Source organism: Antedon mediterranea, chromosome 8 (genome assembly GCF_964355755.1).
Source record: "Antedon mediterranea chromosome 8, ecAntMedi1.1, whole genome shotgun sequence".
Classification (NCBI taxonomy): Eukaryota; Metazoa; Echinodermata; class Crinoidea; order Comatulida; family Antedonidae; genus Antedon; species Antedon mediterranea.
In genome coordinates this window covers 19,423,595-19,451,284 of record NC_092677.1, presented here as the reverse complement: position 1 = coordinate 19,451,284, position 27,690 = coordinate 19,423,595, and the positions used below count along the sequence as shown (strand labels likewise).

The window sequence follows — 27,690 nt, the reverse complement described above, 5'->3', positions numbered from 1 at the left end:
TAGTATTGTATTTAATAATAATATAATATTTATTTGGAACAACACTTTTTTAACAGTGGCACACATGCGTAGATGGTGCGTCCATACCAATTACAAAATTCAATACAAAAACAATGAAAAATAAAAACTGAAACGAAAATAAAACATATTTGAGATAGACATAAAATTTGACTCGACGCTATTACAAAACTTATTTACAAACTAAAACTACACTAATATACAACTACTAATTTTGCAACAGCAATGGAAAAGAAAACACTTAAAAAAAAAAAAAAATAAAACAGTTCAAATTTGTAATACAATTGCATTTCTTAATTTCCAAGCACGGCTTGTGTACATTTTACAATAACTGTCAAATACAGCATAAATGTCGTGAGAGTTATTTTTATGGAATAACGTGCTTCCTAGGACATATTGAACCTTAATAGATAGGTCACCAGAAATAAAATTTACCCAAGTATCTACACAATTTATTGCAATAAGTTTATGTTGAAGTGTTTGTAATTCTTCCATTCTAATACAATGTAACTTATTACAAATAAACAGGAAATAACATCTTCTTCACCTGACCCACAAACCTTACACTTGTCATTTAGATTATCAATGTTCCACTTATTTGTATTTTTTCCAAGTGGTAAAGTGTTTGAACGAAGTTTAAATTTTAAACTTGAGCCATAAAAATCTGTTTTATCCAGTAGGTAAGGTTCTAGGCTAGGTGACTCCTTTATCAAAGAGTAATCAAGCAAAGATGATTTTCTTAATACTTCTTGTTTCCAAAAAGTAGAATACGATTGTTTAATTGTATTTTCAAATGGCTTGACCCAGTTTATATCAATATCAGTACCTGTACATATATCATTAAGAATGGCATTGAAATCGAACTTAATATAATCACAAGTTTTTTCAAATTCATTAATAAATTGGTACCTTGAATTAAAATTCTTATGTCTAATAATTGTGTTTAATATAAGTTTTGGCCAACGATACATTTCCATACACATAACATTTCTTATATATTTTGCTTTAAAAATATCCTGAGTTACTTTAATTGGTTGCCAACCTAGATCGCCATAAAGTGCCTCTTTTGCAGTGCTTCTACTCGCTTTAAGAATTGTTCGCGCCATTTGTAATTGAAGAGACTCAATCCTTTGTATGTCTTTAGTATTTGTATTGACACATACAGCACAAGCATAGTTAATAGTCGGAAGGCCGATACTTCTCCAAAGGATATCTCCATATACAACACGATCAAAATTGTTGAGTCTATCTATAATATATTTAATGTACGCAATGATCCTATTGCCCTTTTTAATAACTTGATTGATGTGGAAATTGTCTTTTAGATTTCTAGAAATGTATACACCAAGATACTTATATGTTTCAACTTCAGATATAAAAGTATCCCCCAATTTCCAAAGTTTTTCGCTATTCAGATTCTGGCCTATTATCAAAACATTTGACTTTTCACTATTAAAATTAAATTTCCATTTTTTAGCAAATAAGGATACTAAATCTAACATTTTATTGAGTTCTTTTTCGCTATCTGCTAAAAGTACAATATCGTCGGCCCAAAAAAGGCTACCAAGGCAGATATCGTGTATGCGCACACCTAACGCGTGTTCTCGTAATAATTTAGTGAGTTCGTTCATTATTATGCAAAACAGGGTTGGGGAAAGGACACACCCTTGCTTAACACCTTCTTCTATATCAAAAGACTGTGTTTCAATGTCACCAAATCTTACTTGCCCCTTAACATTGTCGTACAAGCTACTTATAATATTCCATAATCTACCACGAATTCCAATATTCCATATTGCCATTAGCAATCCATCTCTCCATACGCTATCAAATGCTTTTTTTATGTCAAGGAATGCTAAGTAAGTCTTCTTGCCTTCCGCAAGTCGGCAACTAGCAATGTTTTTAAGAGTGAAAATGTGGTCTTCACATCTTCGGTGGGGTCTAAACCCTCCCTGAACTTCTGAAAGGGTATTGTTTTCTTCTAAGAAGTCGGAAACTGTGTAATGTACAACTCTATTGAATATTTTAGAAACGCAAGATGTTAAAGATATTCCTCTAAAGTTATTTAGGTCCCTTCTATCACCCTTTTTATATATTGGTACAACAATGCTACTATTCCATTCCGACGGTACTTTTTCAAGACTAACAATTTTTTTTTAATAGAGATAACATTAATCTATTTAAAATCGTCCCACCGTTTTTAAGTAATTCATTAGATATATTGTCAGAACCAGCAGATTTGTTGTTTTTTGATTGGTAGATAGCAGATTTAACTATATCTAATGTGAGTTTAATGTCAACTATTGATTTAGTGCTATCCTCAACATTTTGCCTACAGTCATTATTTATTTTAAGGTTATTAACGAAGTTGACTGTCTCTATATAATCTTTATCATACTCGGAATTTAAATTTCTATTCATCTTTCCTAGTGTACTCCAATACTCTAAGACGGTATAGTTCATTTTATTTCGGTCACAAGTTATTTCATTGGTGCCCGGTATTTTTAAGCATTGTACAGTGTCATTTTTGCGCGTATTTCCTTTAAGCACTTTCCAAAAGTCACGGCAATTACGACCACCTTTGTTGGCAATATCAATCGATCTATTTACTTGCATTTCAGTAATCTTATTTCTAATTAGATTCTTTGTATGATTTTTCTTATCAAGATAGCTTTGCCATAGCTTCTCCCCTTCATCTAAATTACTTTTATTCTTTGCCCATTTTCTATGAAGACGAGCTGCATCTCTTCTTTGTTTTATAGCAGTTTCGACTTCCTTGTCAAACCAAGCATTGCATTTATTACTATTTTTTTGTTTACGTACACCAATTCCTTCGCGGGCCGCTTCAATTAAATTTTGTTTCCATGATTCCCAAAGCATGTCAACATCATGGTATGAATCGGCATTCCAATCTTTAAACTTTTCTTCTATTTTACCATGAAATAATTCAAAATCTTGCCCTTGTTTAAAGTCCCAGCTATATCTGGTATTACGATTAACGTATACTTTACCAACACATTTTACAAATAATTTTAATAATAAAACATTATGGTCACTCCCCAAACCCATTATTCGATCTTCATCAATTAAAAATTCTTTAACAGAATCGACTAAATTATCAGAACAAAGCATATAATCAATAGTACTTTGGAAATTGTTTCTAAACCATGTGAATTTACCTACACATTTCCGAGTACAATTAAGAATATTTAAACATGTGTCGTTACGAAAATTTAAAAGACGCTCGCCATTTGAGTTTAGAACTGGATCGCCATAAGGGATTTCTTTACCAATCCTAGCATTCATATCAGACATTATTATGATTTGGGGATCGGGGTCTCCATGATCATTCTCGATACAAATTATATCAGCAAGCAATTGGTTATATAATTCATCACATAAATCATTATCTACTCCCTCAACAGGAAAATATGCAACGGCTATATAAATTTGATTTTCATCAGGAGAGATTTTGAACCATAATCTTTCATATGTATCATCTCGCGAGTTCAAAACATTGTCATCAATAATCTTAACATTTTTTGATATAAATGCACCAATTCCACCACCTCCCTTTGAACTTCTGTTTTTACCTATCCATTGGAACCCATTAATATCATCAGTTAATTCACCTTTTAAAAAAGTTTCTACAACTCCAAATATGTGTATATTTTCCGAATTCATTAATCTTAAAATTTCTGGAACTTTAGAGCGTAATCGATTTACATTGTTGAAACCAATATTTAGAAGACATTTGCCATGATTTGTAATATTCTTACCAGTCTTATTTCTTTTACCATGACCACGTCTGTGACGTTTAAAAACGCTTCCAGTCGTAGATGCTGATGTAGTATTTGTAGGAAAATAATTGTCATTGTTCTCAATCTCTAAATGTTCTGCTTCGTCTAATAGGACAGTGAATTTATTGTTAGTGCTTACATTGCTGTTGCCGTTGTCCTATGCTTCACGATTGTTGAAGTGGACGACGTGTTTGTGATCTTGTGTGCGACAAAGGTATGCTTTGTGTCCATACTCACCACAAATAGCACATCGAATTGGATGAGCATAAAAACAGTCTCTGGTTTGATGATTTGTTAATCCACATTTTAAACACTCATTTATGTATGATCTAATTCATTTATTAGGATCAACAATGTTTTGTTTGATTGAATATGGTACTCAATTTTATTTTTATTTTTTTTTTATTTAATCGGTATAAAAAGACTCAAAATACAACTCATAGTTGAAATGAAGAGCTTACATATGAAAATGATAATTCACATAGCCTAAACAAAGTTAAACGAAGAAAAAACACATTAAAGCCTAAGAAACAGTAATAATTACTGTATAATTCGTTAAACTTAAAATTACTATAAAAAATGCACAAATTCTTAAATATACAATTTTAAAAAATAGAGACTAATATTAATAATCACATTATTTTTAAACACCAATAAAATATATGTAAAATTCATTAAACTAAAAGTACAATAAAAATTGCACAAAATTCAAATTCAAAGGATGATATTAATAATTACAAATTCTTATATTATATTTACAAATTTAAAAAATTGAATCTTATAAATCACATTTTTATAGTCCCATAAGTAGTTACAAAAAAAAATTTAAAGCATAAAACAACTACTTGACAAAGAGACAATAGAACATACTCTTCGAAATGTCTTTAAAGGTTAATTGTCCAAATCTATTCATTATTTAAGAGTCCAATAACAGTTGGAATTGTTGATGCAGCAAGTCTTTTAGTCCGACATCGTGGCACATCAAACTTATAACTTTACGCAAACACCTTGTCGGCTTTTCTTTTTCAGGGATCCATTCCTTAAAGCGATCTGACTTTAGCAGCCCCTTTCCAAAGTTATAAAGAAGAACCTGACGTCTATGCTGCAATGTCTTTAACTTGAGGGTTTCAAGTGATTTTGCGTAACTAACATAGTTTTGATATCCAATAATAAGTTTTACAACACGCTTTTGGATGAATTCAAGTTGATCACTCTGTTTATTGGTGATCGAGCTATGCCAAAGAGGACTGGCATACTCAAGTAAAGGACGAATGTATGTTATAAAAGTGAAAACCAGATCATCATTTGGGGCTCCAAAACGCTTCAGAATGTATAGCATATATAGACGACGTGATGCCCTGGAAACGACTTCTTTAATCTGCTTGTCCCACTTGAGGTCACATTGCAGATGCACTCCAAGAAGTTTCACACTCTGGGATTCTTCGAGTATAACACCATCCATTTGTAACGGCTCAAATTGGGGAAAATTACGCAAAAAATGAACACGCATCACTTGAAACTTTACAGGATTTGGTGTTGCATCATTCTCCACACACCAACTGGAAAGAGCATCAAGGTTGCTTTGAATCGAACTATCTTCAGGTCTCTGTACTGAAATCACCTCGCCAATCGTCAGGTCATCAACAAACTTCCATCTATCAGGTACATTGTTGAGCAAATCATTAACCATGATAGTAAATAGGATTGGGCCTAATTTAGTACCCTGAGGCACTCCGCACGAAATTGGTTCTGGCGCTGAGACTGAACCGCCCAACCGCACACACTGATTTCTTTGCGAGAGGAAGCTACACACCGTTGGAATGATAGAGGGCATGATATTAAGACCAATTAATTTGTCAATCAGAATTGAATGGTTGACCCGGTCAAAGGCTTTACTAAAGTCTATGGCACAAATAGTACCATACATTCCTGAGCTATCTAATCCTGACAGAAGCCTATTACAGAGTTGAACAAGGTAATGAGTCGGTGATGAACCCTTCGCATTTCCAAACTGTTGGGAATCCATAAGAGGTCTGAAATCAGTAGCTATCCAATCAGAAAGGAAGCTCTCAAAAATTCTACCAAAAACAGGCGTGATGGATATAGGCCTATGTTCATTAGGTGTAGAAGCCTTTGGCTTTTTGGGTACAGGAGTAATGATGGCATTCTTCCAGATAGATGGGAAATTATTATCCTGGAGGCAACAATTCAATATTTTAGCGAGAGGTTGGGCAAGTTCTAAGGCAAATTCCTTAATTAATCGGAGAGGTATATCACGAGGATGCCTTGATTTATTCACATTAATGCCCTTTAATAGTTTAAAAACTTGCCCAGGAAAAATAACAGGGGGCTTAACAGAAGGAAGAAAGGCAGGTAAATTTCGCAAATCTAATGCAGGTAAAAAAGAACAAATCCTAGCAAAATGTTTGTTGACAACATCTACAACAACATCAGGGTCACAACCAGGTTCAAGAAGTGCAGATTGCGGTTTTGATTTTCCAGCAATCCTCTGCACTTTCTTGTGCCACTTCTGGGGCTCAATTTTCCTAAGAGAAGATATAGATTCTTTATAGAAGTTTGATTTTGCCAATCTTACTTCAGAACGAACAAGCCTTCTAAAATGACGGTATCTTGTTTGGTTACCCTTTCGATAAGCACGATGTCTTTTCTCAATCATTTTTTTAATACTTTGATTAAACCAAGGTTTATCATTGTCTCTGACACGAATAACTACTGAAGGAAAAGACTTTTCGTAGGTTTCCTTAAGCACACTTTCAAATTTGGCAGCTAAATATTCAGAACTGTCGTCCTCATGAACTATATCATCCCAGTCAATCCCAGTAATAACTTGGCCAAATGCACGCATGGACGAGTCTTTCAAGGGACGGCGAACTAGCAACCTTCTCTTTACCGGTTTCTTTTGAATAAAATTAGGTTTTAAAAGAATGGAGGCATGGTCACTGCAACCCAGGGGAGAGAGTTTTAAAGGGGATTGGTAAAGATCAGAGATGTTTGTTAACATTTTATCAAGACATGCATCATCGCGAGTGGGAAAATCTACTACTTGTTCTAATGATGTTTGATAAAGTAGGGGGTCAATATCGTAGTCATTAAAGTCACCCATAATAATGAAAGCAGCATTATCCCTTACACTACGAAAATAGTCAATTCTTGAGCACAAGAACTCTGTAAGCTGTTGATTCCGATTACAGTTAGGTGGGTAATAGACGACAATAGTGACGATTGAGAAAGAGAGGTTAATTTTTACATCAACGCATAGGCATTCAAGATCAATAGGACATGCATCATCAACTTCGTAATCATATACTTCATTAATATATAGAACAACACCACCGCCAACGCGATTACTTCTATCATTCCGAATGCATGAGAAACCCTGAACTGCCGAACACTCAGAAGAAAAATCAGAATGAAACCACGATTCTGTTATACCAGCAATGTCAATGTTACTGTTTGCTAAAACTAACTCAAATTCATTCATCTTATTACATAACGAGCGCGCATTACACAGAAAAACACTAGGGTAAATGTTAGACCTACTAAGTTTAGCTTTACACAAAATTGGAACAAGAATGCTAGGCCCTCTCTCACCATTAATATTAGAATTATCTACTCTTCCTCCGATCTGAACAAGTATTTGCTTCCGCATATTCCGACCAGCACGGCGCCCTCTTTTACGCTTGAAAGCGGATACATTAGTTCTTGAGAAATTATAATTCAAACCCATAATTATCGGAAAAAAAAAACAATTCAATGTGTCAATCATGTGTTTGTTAACTACAAACAGTTCAGTGATTTAATTCAATGAATTAGCTTTAGATATGTGGGAAGTTATTAAGTACCAGTGTTTTTCTTATACTCATCTGTAAAATGATTCTTGTACACTGTCAAGGTATGATTTCATTTTATTACAAGCTGTATTAAAGGTAAAGTGTAGGAAATAAAGTACGTGTGTTTAAGTCTATACCGTACTTTACTTAGGCCTATACAAATCTGACAAATATCTTTTCATTTTTACACCGGTAATTCAATATTTATCTATTAGCAAAAATCAGCACGTATAAACGATTATTTGCAATGAATATCGCCTTTTCATTAATTATGATTATAGATTTTGTCTATTAAAGATATTTTATTTAAACTGAAATATCATTGAGTATGCAGTTAGGCCTAACATAGGTTACCAGCTATGCTAATTTTTATATTATTTTTCAGCATGTTATAATGACCCTTGTCCACAAGACACGTACTGCACTTGGTACATACTGTAAAGCTAATAAGATACACATGCTCCTGTGGCACAAGTAACTGTGGTAAAATGTCAAACAGATATTGCCTGATATAGGCCTAGTATGAGAGAAAAATATAATTCTTACCGATATCAATGTTATATTACACTGATATAAAGGCAATATCTACAAATAATTACTAGCTATGTAGTTAACTATCTTGAAAATATTCTTTTTTTCAAACCAATAATTACTATGGCTAATGAAGGTTAGTTTTTGGTTTGAAAAAAAAAAAAAAAAAAAAAAAAAAAAAAAAATATTTTCAAGATACTTATACCTACAAACCAGATGAACATTTTCAATCATTATGTAGTTAACATATAAACGGCAAATCACTGGTCAATAAAGTCAATTTTGGCCTCTGTACAAAAAATGCAGGCCACTAGGCCTATGTAATTTCGTGTCATTTATTTGTTAAAAGCAACATTCTAGCTGATTTAGTAAAAAATAAATAAATAAATATTTACAATACATAAAATGCAATACAATTATTCTTAATTCTTTTTTTTTGTACAATAAGAACATAAGTAAAATTATAAAATTCTAAAAATTATAGTAAGTTTTAAACATTCTTTTCTTTTTTTTCTAGTTTTACAAGATACAAGATACAAGATAACTTTATTGTCAAAATTGTTAACAATTTCGAGATATGTTTTGTACCTGAGTAGAATAAATAATACGATGTGATAACTATATAAATAAATACAAATGATACAAGTGACTATCTTGAAAAGTTTTTGTTAAATAAATTGCATGCTATGTACATTGGTGAAAATCTGAAACGGTTTGTGGATATTTTTTCCTGTGTCAGTCTAACCCTTCCTGATCTACTTATAATGATGTCTGAATGTAATGGATGTGATGGGTCTTGCATAATTGTGTCAAATTTCTTAAGTATGAATGTATTAAACATTTCATCTAAAGATTTCACTTCTACACCGATAACTCTGCTGGCCTTGTTTACTAATCTCTGAATTTGACTTTTACTGTTTACATTAATATGAGAAAACCAAACAATAATACAATAAGAAATGATTGATTGAACAACAGAGGAATAAAACATATGAATGAGATGAGAACTAACATTGTATTTTCTAGTTTTATGTCTCATGGTTATATTCATTGCTTACTTATATATAACTTATATTATTAATTCTATATAAAGATTTAACCACCTATTGGCATTGCACAGCGTTATATAAACCTCTGTAGAATATACCGTATTATAATAGTCGGTTAAGGTATAACCTATTATACCAATGCCAAAAAGAGGCGAGAAAGTGAACCATAATTCCATTTCTTTACTTATTTTTTTAATGTGTGCTTTATAAATACAGACTGCATCCAAGAGAGAACATGTGGTCAACATATCTGTTTTCGGTACCGAGTACAATATTTTGAAAGTTTGCTTCAATTCCAAACTTATATATGGTATAATAACATTAATGTATTTCCATAAATCATTTGCTTCAGTACATTGGTAAAAGAAGTGTTTATCATCTTCTATTACATTGCATTGCAGGCAAGTGTCTGATCAAATTTAAAGAGCCCTCTATTGGTAGGAATAATACAATGCAATAGTTTGAAATTTAGCTGTTTAAATTTGTTATCTTTAATATCATTTACTTTTCTTTTCCATGTCAGTGACCAATCGTTCTCTATATTAAAATGTGTTTCCCACTTTGTTTTACTGGTTGGTTCTTTACAATTACAATTTTTTTTTGATAAAAAAGAGACGAATGTTTTTACAACTAATTTTACTATACTGTATTGATATAACTTCGTTAACTTTTACATTATCAATTTTTGAATAGATGTTGTCTTTCCATTCTCGTGGTATTGCTTTTAGTAGACATGAAAATTCAGCAATCCAATTAGATTTGATATTTAACAAAAATAGTAATTCATTTTTATTAATAAATCTGTTATCAATTATAGGCCTAATATGTTTCATCTTTGTTATACCAGATCTAATCCAATTCCTATAAAGGAGTGAGAAAACATTGTGTGTTATCAAGTTGTTGCCCCATATAGGTTGTTCTATAATTTGTTCATAGGAAAGTGAAATTTAAAAGAATATTGATTGAATTCAGCTAAATACTTTAACATTGATTTATATAATAAAGGCATACTACTGTAATGTGTTTCTTTATATTTTACATTTGATATATTTTCAATAACCTCTCTTGGACCTATTTTGTTAAAATACATTTTAGGTAAACACTTCCATTTTGATGTGTCATCATTGTACAGTCTTTTAAGCCATGACATGTGTAGTGCCCTGACTTGAGATCTGAAGTTTGGAGCATTTACTCCACCACTTTTATAATCATTGATTAATGTTAACCTTTTTATCTTTTCTGTTTTATTATTCCAAATAAAGTCGAATACAATTTTATCGACTTCATTTAAAACGCATTCTGGGGTATCTATAATACTTGCGTTGTAGATTAACTTTGCTAAAACCCAAGTGTTTTTAAAATCATAACTTTGCCAAATCTCGAGAGATGATATTTTTTATACTGTTTTCATTTTTTAGAAATAAAACTGTGTCATCTACTAATTGTGCAATTTTGACTTCAGTTGTATAGTCATCCTTGCCTGGAAGGGCAATCCCTTCGATATTTTGATCACTTTTAATTCTTATAGCAATTATTTCTGCTAATAAAATGAATAGTAAGGCAGAAAGGGCCTTGTCTGATCCCTCTATGCATTTTGAAGCTTTTTGAACACCAACCGTTAATCATTATTACACATTCTGTATCTGAATACAGTTGTTTATTTAATAATATTTTTCCAGAAAAAAAATTCTCTTAAAGAGACATTTATAACTAAAAATATGGATGGTGGTCAAAATAAGCCAGGAAATACACTTTAAGTACGCTCGCGTACCATCTAGGTCGTGCCCACCGATGGTTCTCAAATACACAGTAATTTCAGCGTAACAAAACTGGCGATTTCAAATGTACGTACCGCGGGACTATAATACATTGTCGTTTACAGAAACGAATAAATAGACACGATGATTTATGTAGTCAACTAAAATTAGCACCCTGGGAATTACTTCCGAAGGAGTAACTTATCACAAAATGAGTCCAAATTTTTGATTTGGACTCATTTAAAGAAACCCAATTTGTGTTTTGTATGTAACATTAGGGTTGAGGGATGGGAAAGCGGATAGGTACCAAGAGGAACAATTTTTAAGTATATTCTTTATCCACTCAGTAACGAAATTTTTTTTTTCATGTTTTATAGGCCTATAAATAATATACCTCTAAATACAGTAAAACATTTGCGATGTAATACTTTGTTAAAACTGTCACTGTCATAATCGATTGAAATATTAAAGTACATGTCACGATACACCACTACGACGTTTATATTTTTGGTAATTATTAATTAATACAAACTGTGAGAAGGAACTGTCAGTATAAAGTTTATTTGTATAATAATGTGTTTATATATCTAAACAGTAGAGCCTATCCACAATCTCAGTAATAAAGTTTATTTGTATATATTTTTATATTACATCTAACAGTACGAACATTCACAGTAAGAAATGCTCGATTCAAATGAGGACCAAAAATAGTTAATAGGTATTTACAGTATTGCAAGTTTATTCTCAAAGGGCCCATATATTTACCTACCGTATGTGTTAAACCAAGGGATCATAAATTTATCTACTTGTGTTAAACCAAACTCTGGCAGACTTAGAGATTGGGATGTTCCATTCATCGCAAATCAATACATTTGTATAATCGTATATTAAATCTATCAAAATAGTATTTTTTTAAAGAAAATCGGCCTGTCTACAACATTATGATGCTGTACTCTAGCTGTTCAACCGGTTTTCAGCTATTAAAAACAATTATCGTAGGAGGAGATAGGAAAATGCGAAGCCTCCTCGCATTTTTGTGGCGGGTATTTTTCAAGATGGACATCCATTAGACAGTGTATACCACGATCGGAAAACACCCCTATTTGGGGCAAATCGTTGAACCTAAATTCGTTTTAATCGTCAATAACTAATTATCTAACTTAATTTAATTAGTAAACAGGGTTACATCAGGTGGTTAAAATCAGTACCGAAAGTACGAACAAACTTTATATACCATCGAGTAAAAATTCTAGAAGTAAGGCGCGATTTACCGAATTTTGCCCATACGTAAATTTATATATAGATATCATTAAAGTAATTTGTTCATTTATAAGTGTGCCATATTCACCACTGAACAAATCCCAAACAAATAAAACAAACGATAATAAAAAAAAACCAAAATAATAAATCAACGTTTAACTACTGTCCGAACACTTCTCTTCCTTCTGGTGCTTTCTGCACAAATGTGCGTAAAATGTCTCTAGTGTTAAGCTGAGTGATCAAATTCCTGTAAATATTTTGTAAAGCTGAATGGGTTAAACTAGATTGAGCCATCGTAGACCTGACCCATGTTTTAAGTCGTCGGAGACAAGAAAACGGCCTTTCAGCACTGGCGACTAGTAGCTTGACACAGAATAAGCTCAAATAGATATTCAACTTTATTATATAAAGACCTCTGTATTTTATCCATTTTGCCGAGAACTGTTACTATCTTGTTTAAATGGTCGCATAAGAATGGATGAGATTTACCTTCAGATACAGCTTGCATTAAATAGTTTATTTTTGTAGTAAGTGTCGACGTAGCTTTCTTTGGTCAATATGATGGAAAATTCGAGGCTTTCACAAGTTCATCGAACTCCACAGAGTCCCCATCTGACAGTGGACAGACAAGTGAGAAGCGTCTCTCTGTTGCTTGCAACCGGGTCGGCTTGGTCAAACCTCTGTTCCAAAGCATCGCTAATGAGATCTATATATAGTTTGAAAATGATAGAAATCTGCTCGAAGCTGAACTACGTAGCTATCCCAATATCCGAAACAGGTCCAATTAATCCCTGAACCCTTTTCTCCTAACCCGTCTTCCAAGTCCACTTCTGCAGCAATTTGTTGAAGAGACGTCTTTAGACTTTCTATTAGAGTTAATGCTGAAGCAGGCGTGACCTCCACGGATTGTAACTGTTTGACAACTCCTTCACAATCCTGAAATATATATTCTGCAGTGAGTAACGATCTGTACGTTTTCTTCTTCTTTGTCTGTCTAGCGAGACCCTAGCATTTACCTCGATTTTCTCCACGAGTTCCACGGTCAAAAGCGATAGATTTGAGGGCTTCATTCACATGTTTGTGGCTTTTGAGAATCTTACGAATAGCTTTTGTTCTAATGCACCATCAAGAATTGGACACAGCGCTGATGAAGTGACGACGGGTTCATTTCAAACCGACTAGAAAACAAACCACGGCGTTTTGATGACTCGCGTATGACATTGGCAGCATCTTTTAAAAAAACCAGTGCACTTGAAATGTTAGAATTCGCACGAGCAGCTTCTTGAAGAACAAGATATAAGCTGTGGTTTGCACAGTGTATATAGAGAACCAGGTGAAGACTTCTTCAAGTGTGCTTGTGCTCCCTTAAATCTTCCACTCATATTCGATGCTCCATCACAAGAGAATCCACGCAGCTTTTCTTGACATGCCATGCGATTCAAAACATCCCAAATAACTTTGGATAGCGTTTCTCCAGTTGTCTAGACAGTTATAAAGTCCCATAAACTTGTTTTGGATTTTCAGGACATTAGGCTACTCTCATCATTAACTGCATACTGTGCAGACAGTAAATTGCTCCATGCCAGAGTCATCAACAACTATACCAATGAAATGGCAAGTATATATTTTGGACATGATATGTCTTTGTAGCGGATGTGCATGCATCTGGATAATCTCATTTTGAATGGTATCTGACATCTAATTGTCCCTTTTGTGTAGCAGAGGAAGTAGGTGATTATAATCAGATGCCAGCCGTTCGAGCATCAAATTGTAAAATGCATCATCATCATGTTCATGTCCGCGTATTGGCAAGCCCTGAGAACATAAATATCTCAAAGACGAAAATATCACACGAAGATACTGAAGAGCATTTTTTTTGGTTAATTCACTTAATGACTGTGAAATGGGCACTTGCTTGATAGCAGCAAGTTTAGTGGCTGTGATACGACGAAAAGTGCTAATTTCGTGCTTTGTAACTTTGTGTTTGACGTCTGACCATTTCCGAAAACCTTTTGACAGAAACGTGTCATATTGGTTTCCAGTAGGTTTCAGCACTAATTTCTTTTCAATTGCCTTTGCACATGTGACACAAAGAACCGCATCTTTATTTTTTCCATAATGAAGCCAATGCCATCGCTCAAAATATTCGTAGTGACAGGAACGTGAAATAGATTTTTCTTTCCCTGTTTTTCCATCCTTGATTCTTTGGAATGTCGGGTTGAAATGGACTATCCGGTAGAGAAATGTCAAGACTTCCTTCGTCTTCCTCAGTCGTTCCCTCGCTGCCATTGTATACAACTGAATGGCATTCCTCGGCAATAAATAGGATCATAGACTGGCAGGGCGAGTACTTATTTACGGTATTAGATTGGTTGAGAGTATAATTATGCAAATGGAATTATATACTTAGATGCCGTAAGAGTACTTATTGAGTAACGACCCGAAACATTATAACCGATCCACTCTACCATTGTGTAATGGTGGTGGGAAAGGCTTTATCTAGAGCTATAATAGTGGATAGTTACCGCCTTTACAGTATACTGTATAACGCCAATTATGTAGAATTGCATTGAAATTCCACTTTAATTAAATAATTGGATTTAGAAGAGAGTTGTTACTCACTGGATTCAGTGTTACATTGTTGTGTCAATTCTTTTGACAACACGTAACAACATTCAGTTTTGAATATTATCTGACCACTTGTAAAACTGCAGAAAAATCAGTTATCTATAATATAACTACAGTACTTTATAATTCTAATAACTGCAGTACACACTTTTTTCCAAAACATAATCTATAGTGTACGTCTGCTCAATACCTCAACTTCAACATAAAAATATAATATTATATAAAATACTATATATCTATCCCCTGTTGTGTCGCTGTGTCTACAAATATACACAAAGAAAATAGTATATTTTACAGTATCTTGAATAATATGAATAAAACTTGATTTTATTGTTACAAAAATGAACCGACTATAAATGAAAACTCTTACTTTGAATTAAAAATCACAGGAAGGCTTTATCACATAGGAAGGCTACTGTACATTATAAATCATAGAAAGGGTTTATTATAAATTTTGAAATATCGCAAACGAAACAAAGTGTAAACAAAACCAAACATTTATTATAATCTACATGTTTTTATATTTAGTGGCAATGTTATGATAAAGTGAATTAAAATAATACAATAGTATAATAATTAAGTCCTAGGTATCATAGTATTATAATAAATGTTAAAACAACAATTTACTAACTAGTAAGTAAAAGAGTGTACATTTAGAATTGAAAGTGTGTGTGTACTTTAAACAAAACAAAAAACAGTAACACACAGAACATTAACATTTATACAGTACCGTATGTTTTCTCTGTTTGTGTGTATCCTCAAATGCAATTTTAAATGTTGAATATTAAAGTAGTTTTAAATCTCTTTCCACAAATTACATTTATATTGTGTTGTGTCTCTGTAGTGTATATTTTCAAATGTTTTTTTATTCTCACAATATTCAGATTCATTGTGCGAGTTCTAAAATGTTTTTTAAAAATTCTCACTTTATGGGAATGGTTTATAATTATCTATTTTGTTTGATTTGTTTGATTGACATTATTTTATAGTATTAAATCTTAAAACTCTTAATAAACAATGTATAAGTTTTTTGTATCAGGGAATACAGTAATCTACACAATTATATTCTTCAATTATCATGGCTCAAATTATTGAGTACTACATTATAGTAACTCATTTATCTGAAATAAATATTTCTGTTTATTTTTCCCAACAATTTTCAAACTTAACCTATTAATTCTCTCTCGTGTGAATTCTCACATGTCTTTTCAAATTATCACTTTAAATCTCTTCTCTCCTGTGTTTGTCCTCAAATGTTTTTTTCAAATACCGATTTCCTTCCTTTTCATGTTCACATTCATATGGTGTCTCTCTTGTGTGTTTTCTCAAATGTATTTTCAAATTTCCATTGTGTTTAAATTTCTGTCCACAATGTTCACATTCATATGGTGTCTCTCTTGTGTGTGTAAACTTCTTACGACAATCTTCACATTCATATGGTGTCTCTCCTGTGTGTGTGTTCTCAAATGTATCTTCAAACTTCCATTTTGTTTAAATATCTGCCCACAATGTTCACATTCATATGGTGTCTCTCCTGTGTGTGTTCTCAAATGGATTTTCAAATTTCCATTTTGTTTAAATTTCTTACCACCATGTTCACATTCATATAGTGTCTCTCCTGTGTGTGTTCTCAAATGTATCTTCAAATTTCCATTGTGTTTAAATTTTTTACCACAATATTCACATTAATATGGTGTCTCTCCTGTGTGTGTTCTCAAATGTATCTTCAAATTTCCATTGTGTTTAAATTTTTTACCACAATATTCACATTAATATGGTGTCTCTCCTGTGTGTGTTCTCAAATGTATCTTCAAATTTCCATTTTGTTTAAATTTTTTACCACAATATTCACATTCATATGGTGTCTCTCCTGTGTGTGTTCTAAAATGTATCTTCAAACTTCCATTTTGTTTAAATTTCTTACCACAATGTTCACATTCAAAAGGTGTCTCTCCTGTGTGTGTTCTCAAATGTATCTTCAAATTTCCATTGTATTTAAATTTTTTACCACAATATTCACATTCATATGGTGTCTCTCCTGTGTGTGTTCTCAAATGTATCTTCAAACTTCCATTTTGTTTAAATTTCTTACCACAATGTTCACATTCAAAAGGTGTCTCTCCTGTGTGTGTTCTCAAATGTATCTTCAAATTTCCATTTTGTTTAAATTTCTGTCCACAATGTTCACATTCATATGGTGTCTCTCCTGTGTGTTTTCTCAAATGCCTTTTCAAATCACCACTTTGTTTAAATTTCTGTCCACAATGTTCACAAATATATGGTGTCTCTCCTGTGCGTATTCTCAAATGCCTTTTCAAATTCCAGCTTTGTTTAAATTTCTGTCCACAATGTTCACATTCATATGGTGTCTCTCCTGCGTGTTTTCTCAAATGCCTTTTCAAATTTCCATTTATTTTAAATTTTTTACCACAATGTTCACATTCATATGGTGTCTCTCCTGTGTGTTTTCTCAAATGCCTTTTCAAATCACCACTTTGTTTAAATTTCTGTCCACAATGTTCACAAATATATGGTGTCTCTCCTGTGTGTATTCTCAAATGCATTTTCAAATTCCAGCTTTGTTTAAATTTCTGTCCACAATGTTCACATTCATATGGTGTCTCTCCTGTGTGTTTTCTCAAATGCCTTTTCAAATTTCCATTTATTTTAAATTTCTGTCCACAATGTTCACATTCATATGGTGTCTCTCTTGTGTTTGTCCTCAAATGTGTTTTCAAATTCCAATTTCCTTCCTTCTCATGCTCACATTCATATGGTGTCTCTCCTGTGTTTGTGCTCAAATGTTTTTTCAAATTCCGATTTCCTTCCTTCTCATACTCACATTCATAAGGTGTCTCTCCTGTGTTTGTCCTCAAATGTGTTTTCAAATTCCGATTTCCATCCTTCTCATACTCACATTCATATGGTGTCTCTCCTGTGTTTGTGCTTAAATGTTTTTTCAAATTCAGATTCCCTTCCTTCTCATGCTCACATTTATATGGTGTCTGGCTATGTAGCTTATCCTTGACAGATGTATCTTCACCGAGCTCACATTTTATTTCTTTAGAATGAGTGTGTAATCCTAAATGTTCTTTCAAGTCATTGAATTCCAACTTAATTCCACAGTGTTCACATTTATATTTCATGGTGTATACTGTAATACTGAAAGAAAATATTTGGTTAAATTAACTAATAATAAGGGCCTGTTCAGACCTACGGAGTTATGCTTTCGTATTGTACGCGGCGTACAAGTCCATAGGTCTGAACCAGGAAAAGATTAGTGAAAGCTACCTCGTACGACACTGATATTTCGTACGCTACGAAAGCTCAAGGTATGAGTTTAGTGGACGTCGCTTACAATACAAAAGTCACGCATCGATGAATATGACCTAGGTTAGATATCTAGCCAATCAAATTACAATATTCGCCACGTCACAACGTGCCATGTGCTCCTCATCGATCGTATAGCCAAGCTGATCCATTTGTTGTGATCGGTGAACGCGCGAAAAAATCAAACCTTTTAAATACACTTTACAGTATTATTATTAAATTTATTTTAAAATGTCATCGAAGCGTGCGCATTGGCGAGAACCCGAGGTAAAAGACCTTATTGCATTGTGGGGAAGCCCTGAGTTCAGAGATCAGTTAGAAGTAAAAAACTGGCATACAAGCACCGGCAACAAGATGTCCGTGTTCAACGAGATGGCGGACAAGTTAGCAGAGATGGGGCATCCTCGTAAAGAAGGATTCCATATCCAAACAAAATTGAAGGGGTTGCGGTCGTTGTATAAAGCGGCGAAAGACCGAGTGAATAAATCTGGAGCCGGTGCAAGTACGGGTTTCGAACATTTTTCTGCCATTAATGATATTTTAGGTCATAGACCAAATATCAACCCTAACCCCAAAACGATCGGAGATTCATTCACGGTCAGTGAGGGGCTGGTTGGCATGCCTGGCAACCAATTGGTAATGCCGAGCCCAAGTGTTCGATCTAGGCCTGTAACACCTAAACAAACTACTACTGTTAATAACAACGAAGGTAGGTCTATGTTTTATTTATACATTTTTCGGGATATTATATATTTCTCATACGCTACTACTAGCCTAGTTAGTCCTACTATTAATAATAGAACACTAGGCCTATATTATATTATTACAACTAATTAATAATAACTTTTTACTACTCTAGACACAAAGCACTAGGCTACCCTACCTAGGCCTGCTGAATTTTACTGTATTATTTTTTATTAATTTATCATAATTAATCGGAGCATTGTTTCATGTTCATATGTAGATTTTGAAAATACGCCAAGTACATCTCGTGCTTCAATTAATAATACAAGACCTGTTGTTGGTAATGATGAACATCAAGTATGTGTCGGTATGTAAAACTGCTTTTTATTCTGTCAATAAAAATCTTCACAACCGATAACACAACAATTTACAGTACAGTATTTTGTATATCTTACAGATAGAAATGGTCATGTACTTCTTCCACGAAGAAGAATTACACAGCGACCTACAACACCAGCAAGTGATGTTTCTTCTATGCTTGATGGTAGGTTTTCCAGTGCTAAATGTTTCATGTACAATAACTTTATAGAATAGTTTGCTCATTAGTTTGAATAGAACAATCTTAATATTTTCTTATTGTTAATCATAGAATCAGAGGCTCCAGATGATGAAAGCACATCAGGAACTTCACGTGGAATGATTTATGGTAAGTAAAGCCAGGTTCATTGGCATGGATGTACTTAAAAATGCACTGTTAAAGCACAATGCAAAACTTATATTTTTATTTCTTTGCTTAGGCTTACATGATTGGTATGCAGAAGACGATGCATTTCCCGACGAAGGTTCTCTGTCTCAGAATAATGATGGTGAGTGCAAGAAAAACAAGTAATAATAAATTGTGATAATATTCTGTGACATTATAACAATTTTGATTACGTTTCTAGAAATAGATAGAGATGCTGATGAACAAGGTGAGAAAAGAGATGATCCACACCTAAGTGATTCAGCGGATACTGGAAACCGTGCCAAACCAGGTACTGTATACTTGTTTTAAAATCTGTCTTGCTTGTGTTTTATAAACAAATGATGAAAAAAACTCAAGATTGTTTTGCATAATTTAAACATTTTTTGTTATCTTAGGCAAAAAAAGGCGATTGTCAGGAAGTTCAAAAAGGGACAGAACCGTGGACGCTCTTAGTAAAAAGATGAAGGAGACCTCAGACGCAAACTGGAAGCGGATGTCGTCCCTTTTTGAGAGGTCACGCCAAGAAGACCGGCAAGATCGAGCTGAGGAGCAGCAGGCCATGAAGGCCTTAACGGCCGTGCTCGAAGGGGGGATCGAACAAAGACGGGTGGATGCGAGCGAAGATAGAAGGACCAGAGGCATTTTCATGGAAAGGTTACTGGCAAGTAATCCAGCCACATATGCACCAAGTAACCAACCACCCACATATAGCCAATATAACCAACATTTTGGAAATTATTAAACATTACTTTTTTGTGAAACATTTTATTATATCTTCTTTATGGTGCTATGCATACAATTGCAATCATTTTCATACGACTATAAATTGTTATCTTCAAATCTTTCAAGCCTTTCAATTTAATGCAATATATATAAAACATATTTAACCTTGCCATGTTTAGGTGGACAATATTAGTAACATTTTTGTATTTTTAGATTTTACCTTGCCATGTTTAGGTGGACAATATTAGTAACATTTTTGTATTTTTAGATTTTAGAAGTGTTTTGTTAATAGACTGCATGCATGTTGATTATTATACACATATTTACTACTTATAAAATAATGCAATATATATAAAACTTATTTAACCTTGCCAAAATAATGTAGACAAATTTATGAACATTTATGTATTTTTACTGTTTTTACATATATATTTTTTAGATTTTAGAAGTGTTTTGTTTATAAACTGCATGCATGTTGATTGTTTTAATAAACATTTTTTAGTTTTAATCCTTCAAGAAAGAAACTATAGCATTCCTAATTTCTTCCCCAGATTGTGTACGGTTATGTCTGCATATCTGTTTCCCCTCGTCCTCTAAATTTACCCCTTCGTTGAGATAATTCATATAAGGAACATTTGAAGCTTCACAAATATTATGCAAGGTACAGCAAGCCTGTACCACAGACCGTAAATTTCTAACTTCGTGTTCGTTTTCCTTTAACAGTAAACGGCACCTTCCTTTGAGTCTTCCGAAAGCTTTTTCAACTGTCATTCTAGTGGAAGAATGTTTGAAGTTAAAAATCCTTTTTTCTCTATTTAGATTACCCCTACCAATAAAAGGGCGAATTAAATTTGGTAATAATGGGTATGCAGGGTCTCCGATTATTAACAGTGGCACAGCAGTTCCCTCAATATTTAAAGATGGATTTGGGTTGAAAAGTGTGTTGTCCGCTAACTTATTGCTTAATGTGGAAAGGTTGAACATACGAGCATCGTGTACGCTTCCTGGCAAGCCAAAAAAAGTGTTCATAAATTTGCCATCTGCATCCACTAGCCCTTGTAGCAGCACTGAATATGACCATTTATGATTAAAGTAGTCTTGGGCATTTTCAGTTGGTGCAGTTATTTTGATGTGTGTGCCATCAATAGCCCCAGCGACCTGTGGGAATCCTTGCTTCATCCTGAATTTTTCAACCATGTCCTGTAATAAAACATAATTAATTTATTTTATACTGTATAAACCAAAATTGTAACATCACCAATTATTTTATATACTTACCAGTAACTCTTGTCCTTCCGGAACACGTACAAACTTTGGCATCAACACCCTTTCAATTTGCCGACATACTTCATGAAAAATCTCACACGAAGTGGACCTCGCGACACCAAACTGATTGGAAACGCACCGAAAAGAAACCCCAGTTGATAAGCGGTACAATGTTAGGGCTAGCCGAATTTCTACAGAGAAAGCTGATCTCAATCTAGTGTAATATAGTGTTGCGTTGTTGAGGTACTAATGAAGACTCTTACTCGCTTGACTGTCGTAACACATATATTGTTTATTCAGTATAATACTTCAGTACAATATACAACTATAAGTATAGATAAGGAACGGAGGATCAATGATGCTGTCGGTGAGGTGTGAAGTGTGTAGGTCTGCTTCTGAAGAAGTGGCTGTGAGGTGTGTCTGGGCCCTTCTGAAACTTGGGAGTATATTGGCCCTCGGTTCATTTGCATATGTCACTACGTAATCTTAGAGGTTACTGATTGGTCCTAAGTTGGTCCAGGGGTGTTTAAGTGGGAATGATTGATCTTATCTGGGGAGGTTACAATGATGAATTGGCCCTGTCGAATCTCTGCTTAAAACTGTCAATATCTAATTGTTTTACGATGGGAACGGTTGCAAAGTTAAGCTAAGTGTTTTCTTTAGGGATTCTATTATAAACTAAATGGTCATTAAAACATCTGGACAAACTCTCCTCTGGACTTTCTGGGTCAAGTTTGTGAACCTATTTAAATTCTGATACAAAGGTCAATTTCTTAAATATAAAAGTATATCGTTATTTTACATCCCTCTGTTTACCTTTTTTTTTTCTTCTAATCTATTTAAAATATATAAATGGTTATAATAGTGGCATGCAAAAGTAAAGTTATATAAAAGAAAAAAACATTATTATACATATATGCAAAATTGAGTTAGCCAAAACCATTGACTCTGAAGTGTAACCTTATCACTTTCACTCTCTCTCTTCTCTCTCTTAAAAAAAATTAAAATTAAAAATGAATTTGGTATAAAAATTCGCGTTTATCAAACATAAATCAGTTAAAAATAAAATTACAAAACTTAAAAATAGTATGTTACATTGAACATACATCAAATCGTGTGACAACTCATCGCGTTCTAATGGTCTTCAAACATAAATCATCAAATCAAAACATAAAACTCAAGAAACTGTGGCTGATTAGCCTAAAATCAAAATATCAAACTTAATCACTTAAAACTTTAAAAGAAACAAATGTGTGTGTCCCGTTGACACAAACTTATCCACAATATATCGTTATCGTCACAACTTTATCGATTTAAGCATTTATATTTACAGGTAATTACGATTTCAATCGGTCGACAAATTCGACTTTTGTACTCAATGTCAAAAAAAATTACAATTAAAAGTACTAAGAAATCTCCTGTTATTGTATATCAATTAATTAATGCTTGAGATTAACGACTCAAAGGTTAAACAAAATATTTGTTACAAAATGATTGTCGGTCTTTTCAATATCTCAATATATCGATCATCAAAATTCAAAATTAATCTTTATCAAAAAACTCGTTACAAAATCAATACTTAGTCAATTTTAATTCTCTTTTAACTGAAATCACATCATTACTAAACAAATCTCATCAAAAATACATAGACTATGCTATCATTAATTTAGCAAATGTCGTAATTTAAAAATAATCTTGCAAAAAAAATTAAATCAGTAACTTGTTGCATTATACAAACGTTTTATGAATCGTTTTGGCGATCCACTTATCGGTACAGTCAACTCTCCCAATACCGGACTCTCCCAAAACCGGAATTCACGAAAAACTGGACTTTTTTGGAGGGCCCAATTTGTCCCTATTCTAAATGTACTGTAATTTATTATGTAAACCGGAATACCCAATTCCGGAATCCGGACAAATTATGAAGTACAAAACACGAAAATTAGCGTCTGAAAACCGGACGGACAGTTAAAAAACTCCAAATATTTACGAAAACAACGTAACATAGTCGTCGCTGACTCGGATTCAATACATTCACAATATACAAAAGCTTTTACCCATACCCTGACCATGAAGTACGCGACGTTTCGCGGTACGATCAAATAATGTTGCCATGGAGCGCTACACTGTGATTGACAGGTCAGTTCATTGTTAACCCACGAGGCGGCAATTGCTTTGTTCCGTATCGAACTGCGGTGGGCTAGGGCTTTTTCACATCGAAGCGCTATGTCTTAATGTCTATTGTTTTTAGCAGGGAGTTGTTAACAACTCCCTGTTTTTTAGCATATGAATTGTTCAAGTTCAATTTACATTCCACTTTGTGTCTTTGTTTTGTTTAAATTATTGTTAAATTCACAATTTCAATAGGACTTTAAAAAGGAATGTTTCACTAAAAATGTGCATCATTATAAATTTGGAAATCATTATGGCAAAACGTAAACGGAATGAACTTGACTTAACTAGTGTTAATCAACTTTGAAATGTTACCAATTAATTATTGTGTCGTTATTGCTTGGCTCGTTTACCTAATCAATTTTCATCATTGCTATCAAATTACGTCAAAATAAAGGAGCTTAAAAAACATGCGGTCCAGGTGTGGGCGTTTTTATTTGATTATGACACCTCTGCACATGCGCATCAATCAAAGCCCCGCTTTGCTATTTTTATCACCCATGCTGCTGAGCTGCTGCTAGCTAGCTCACGAAAAAAAAACAATAAACAGACCGAAATTATGTTCACCGTACATACGTAGGCCTTTTTGCCGTTAAAAACACATTGAGAAACAATAATTTACTATTGTAACATGTTTTATTGGTACAGTAAATAATGTAACTTTTAAAAAAGGTAAATTGAATCAGCTTAATATTAATAAAGTAGGCCTAGCCTAGGCCTATCAGTATTTATTTAATTAAAACTAGCTTGACACAATCATAGCCTAGGCCTTCCCTACGCTAGACCGCACCGTAACCAAACGTAAACGTAAACGGAATGAACTTGACTTAACTAGTGTTAATTAACTTTGAAATGTTACCAATTAATTATTGTGTCGTTATTGCTTGGCTCGTTTACCTAATCAATTTTCATCATTGCTATCAAATTACGTCAAAATAAAGGAGCTTAAAAAACATGCGGTCCAGGTGTGGGCATTTTTATTTGATTATGACACCTCTGCACATGCGCATCAATCAAAGCCCCGCTTTGCTATTTTTATCACCCATGCTGCTGAGCTGCTGCTAGCTAACTCACGAAAAAAAAACAATAAACATACCGAAATTATGTTCACCGTACGTACGTAGGCCTTTTTTGCCGTTAAAAACACATTGAGAAACAATAATTTACTATTGTAACATGTTTTATTGGTACAGTAAATAATGTAACTTTTAAAAAAGGTAAATTGAATCAGCTTAATATTAATAAAGTAGGCCTAGCCTAGGCCTATCAATCAGTATTTATTTAATTAAAACTAGCTTGACACAATCATAGCCTAGGCCTTCCCTACGCTAGACCGCACCGGGCAGCATTCCGACCGGTGATTCAAAGCATTTTCAGTGACAACGTGATGACTTTAAAAATATGTTTTCAGAAAACCGGACTTTCGAAAAACCGGAAAATATATGCCCGCCCAAGGGTGTCCGGTATTGGGAGAGTTGACTGTATCTGTTTATCATTAATGATCTCTTTAATCAATTTATCTGTATCGTTATATCTGTCAATATTCCACAAAAATTTGCGATCATTAGATTCGTGTTTTGTTTTATCGGTGTTGCTTTTGGCTGAAGTCGGTTTAGAATATGAAACTAAAACTTGGAAATGTCCTGCTTTAAATCTACCTCGGTTTAATGTCATATTTGAATCATTAGGTGCTGTCATAATTAGATTAGTTTGTTCCTTAATTTGTTCCTCTTTCATTTGGAATGGGGCTGCTAATCCCATGTTATTCTCTACACAGTCAATGTAAGGTTGCAAGTTAAGGGGGTTCTACTTTAGTTGGATGTGTAAAGGTATCTGATTGCAATTGGGTGGGTGTCCTATCATGTTCGTCTACAAATTCAACATTGGTTTCGTCATTTACTACATTAATGGTGTTTTGGATTTTATCGTTATTATCATCAGTTGGTTCATTCAACAATTGTTTAAGTTTTTGTAGATGTGTAAAATGTTTGCGTTCTTTAGGCGTTCTCATAAAACAAGGTTTCAGTCTGTTATAATTGAATACGTCGCGAAGTATTTCTCCTTTAATCGTCGCTAGGATGTAGTGTGTTCTGTCTAGTACTTCATGAATCACTAATGGTCCGACCCATTCTGCGGCGATTTTCTTTGAATTTGCCGTTAGTGATGATGATGTTGGCTTGTATAAATATACGAGTTGTCCTACTGAGTAAATTGGACTTTTTTCTAAGCGTTGGGAAATCTTTGAGTTTTGGACGTTTTGTTGTGTTCGCTGTAATTGTAGCATTGTCTGTGAAATGTTTTGAAATTTCTTCTTGAGATGTTCAAAGTATTCTTCATAGGAATGAGACAATCCTGAAATAGGGTTAAATGCTAAAGAGGTCAAACTTGGAGGTTGGCGGCCAAAAAATAATTCGTAAGGGGAGTGGTTTCCTAGATGTGGGGATGAAAACGAGTTATAAGCATAACATGTTGTTGATACAAATCTAACCCAATCTGTTCCGAATTGGTTAAGGTTGACCTTTAACAGGTCCGATACGGTGCGGATATGACGTTCAACTTGTAAACTACCGTGATTGTGGACGCTGATGATTTTCCTATCAATATTAAGGGTGTTACATAATAGTGTTAATAATTTTCCTGTAAGGGAGGTTGCTGCATCTGAAATAAGACGAGATGGGGGTCCAAAAATACTGATGACCTTTTGAATTAGTGCTTCACAAATTGTTTCGGCATCAATGGATTTCAAAGGTACACAAATCAAAAATCTAGTTATCTCATCACATACTACCATAATATGTTTAAAACCTGAAGGTGATGTTGGCATACTCTTAAAATCTAGACTGAGTGTATGAAAGGGACGGTAAGTTGCTGGTACTCGATCGTGTAAAGGACGAAATTGTTGACATCTAAGACACGCTTGGGTATAATTGTTGACTTTCTCGAACATAAGAGGCATGTAAAATAATTTCCTAATACCGTATTTTCCGGAGTATAGGTCGACCCCAAGTATAAGTCGACCCCCAACTTTGGCCTAGAATATTGTTGATTTTGGTATGACCTGAATATAAGTCGACCCCCAAAATCGGCTAATAACACAACTTACTTTAAAGTTCAAAGAGGGCTAGAAATGTATGAAATGTGGTTATTTGTTTATATTATTAAAGTGTAGGCCTAATCAATATCGGACGGACGTAATGACGACGACTTCGCCGCCATCTTCACCAGCCTATAATAAATGACAGCGATGTAGCGTTATTTGCCATCAGCGATGTTTTTCGCGTCACTCGAATAAATTAAAACGAGTTTTCCGTTAGGAGGCTTATTAATTGTACAGGCGAGTAGTTGTAAATCGCGTTATCTGTAAATGTAGATGAAAATATCGCGCAATAACAAACATGCTGCATGGACATTCCGACGTCTGTGGTGTGTGTTACGATGTTTTCGCGAGAGTGAATAAGATTAGTTAGAAGCATAAAGAAAACTATTTATTCTTAATTATCTTAATTAAAAAAGCGTAATATTAACATCAAAATGAGTCATTGTGATATATTGAAAACTTCTGTGAGTGATTGATGATAGGCCACTGACCTTGCTGGGCCTTGACAGCTGACGGCTTTTGAACATATTTTTTCGGCCTGATTTTTTTCAAAAATCGCATGGTCGGAGTATAAGTCGACACCCCGATTTTGCAATTAAAATTTTCCCACAAAGTCTCGACCTATACTCCGGAAAATACGGTAGTAAGGTAAGTACGCATCGTACCTTGGTGGCTACTTAACAAATTGTCGTGATACTGAGAAATAACGGTCTCTGTTTTCAGGAACAGCTAATTGCAATACAAATTCTCCACCTTTATCTTGGAAGAATAAACGGAAT

General features: G+C 33.8%; 4 protein-coding genes across 4 annotated transcripts in view; all 4 read right to left on the bottom strand.

Annotated features, from left to right (window-relative positions):
• Positions 1-470: 470 nt before the first annotated feature.
• On the bottom strand, positions 471-4,731 carry LOC140057695 (uncharacterized). Its single transcript, XM_072103416.1, has 3 exons — positions 4,689-4,731; positions 2,214-3,923; positions 471-2,014 (listed from the first exon to the last, which is right to left on the bottom strand). The coding sequence occupies exons 1-3, from the start codon at positions 4,729-4,731 to the stop codon at positions 471-473; spliced, it is 3,297 nt and encodes a 1,098-aa protein (XP_071959517.1).
• A 3-nt stretch (positions 4,732-4,734) lies between these two features.
• Positions 4,735-7,566, bottom strand: LOC140057694 (uncharacterized). The gene has a single exon (XM_072103414.1). The coding sequence runs from the start codon at positions 7,564-7,566 to the stop codon at positions 4,735-4,737; it is 2,832 nt and encodes a 943-aa protein (XP_071959515.1).
• A 7,853-nt stretch (positions 7,567-15,419) lies between these two features.
• Positions 15,420-27,690, bottom strand: part of LOC140057294 (uncharacterized) — a 54,192-nt gene continuing 41,921 nt past the window's right edge. The window contains exon 2 of the mRNA XM_072102890.1: positions 15,420-18,056. Within this exon, the coding sequence (XP_071958991.1) occupies positions 16,664-18,040 (1,377 nt within the window). The 5' untranslated portion in view covers positions 18,041-18,056 and the 3' untranslated portion in view covers positions 15,420-16,663. The remainder of the gene's footprint in view (positions 18,057-27,690) is intronic.
• On the bottom strand, positions 20,754-21,617 carry LOC140057296 (uncharacterized). The gene has a single exon (XM_072102892.1). It carries the CDS (start codon positions 21,571-21,573, stop codon positions 20,881-20,883), a length of 693 nt encoding a protein of 230 aa, XP_071958993.1. The 5' UTR covers positions 21,574-21,617; the 3' UTR covers positions 20,754-20,880.

What these genes read in the sequence shown, in the direction of transcription:
- LOC140057695 (XM_072103416.1), bottom strand. Translation starts at nt 4,731, where the DNA reads ATGAATAGATTTGGACAATTAACCTTTAAAGACATTTCGAAGA. An exon ending in CTTTAAAGACATTTCGAAGA is followed by an intron (nt 3,924 to 4,688) that starts GTATGTTCTATT and finishes CTGTCCTATTAG; the next exon opens with ACGAAGCAGAACATTTAGAG. An exon ending in TAATGAATTACTTAAAAACG is followed by an intron (nt 2,015 to 2,213) that starts GTGGGACGATTT and finishes TACATTACACAG; the next exon opens with TTTCCGACTTCTTAGAAGAA.
- LOC140057694 (XM_072103414.1), bottom strand. Translation starts at nt 7,566, where the DNA reads ATGGGTTTGAATTATAATTTCTCAAGAACTAATGTATCCGCTTTCAAG.
- LOC140057296 (XM_072102892.1), bottom strand. Translation starts at nt 21,573, where the DNA reads ATGGTTGAAAAATTCAGGATGAAGCAAGGATTCCCACAGGTCGCTGGG.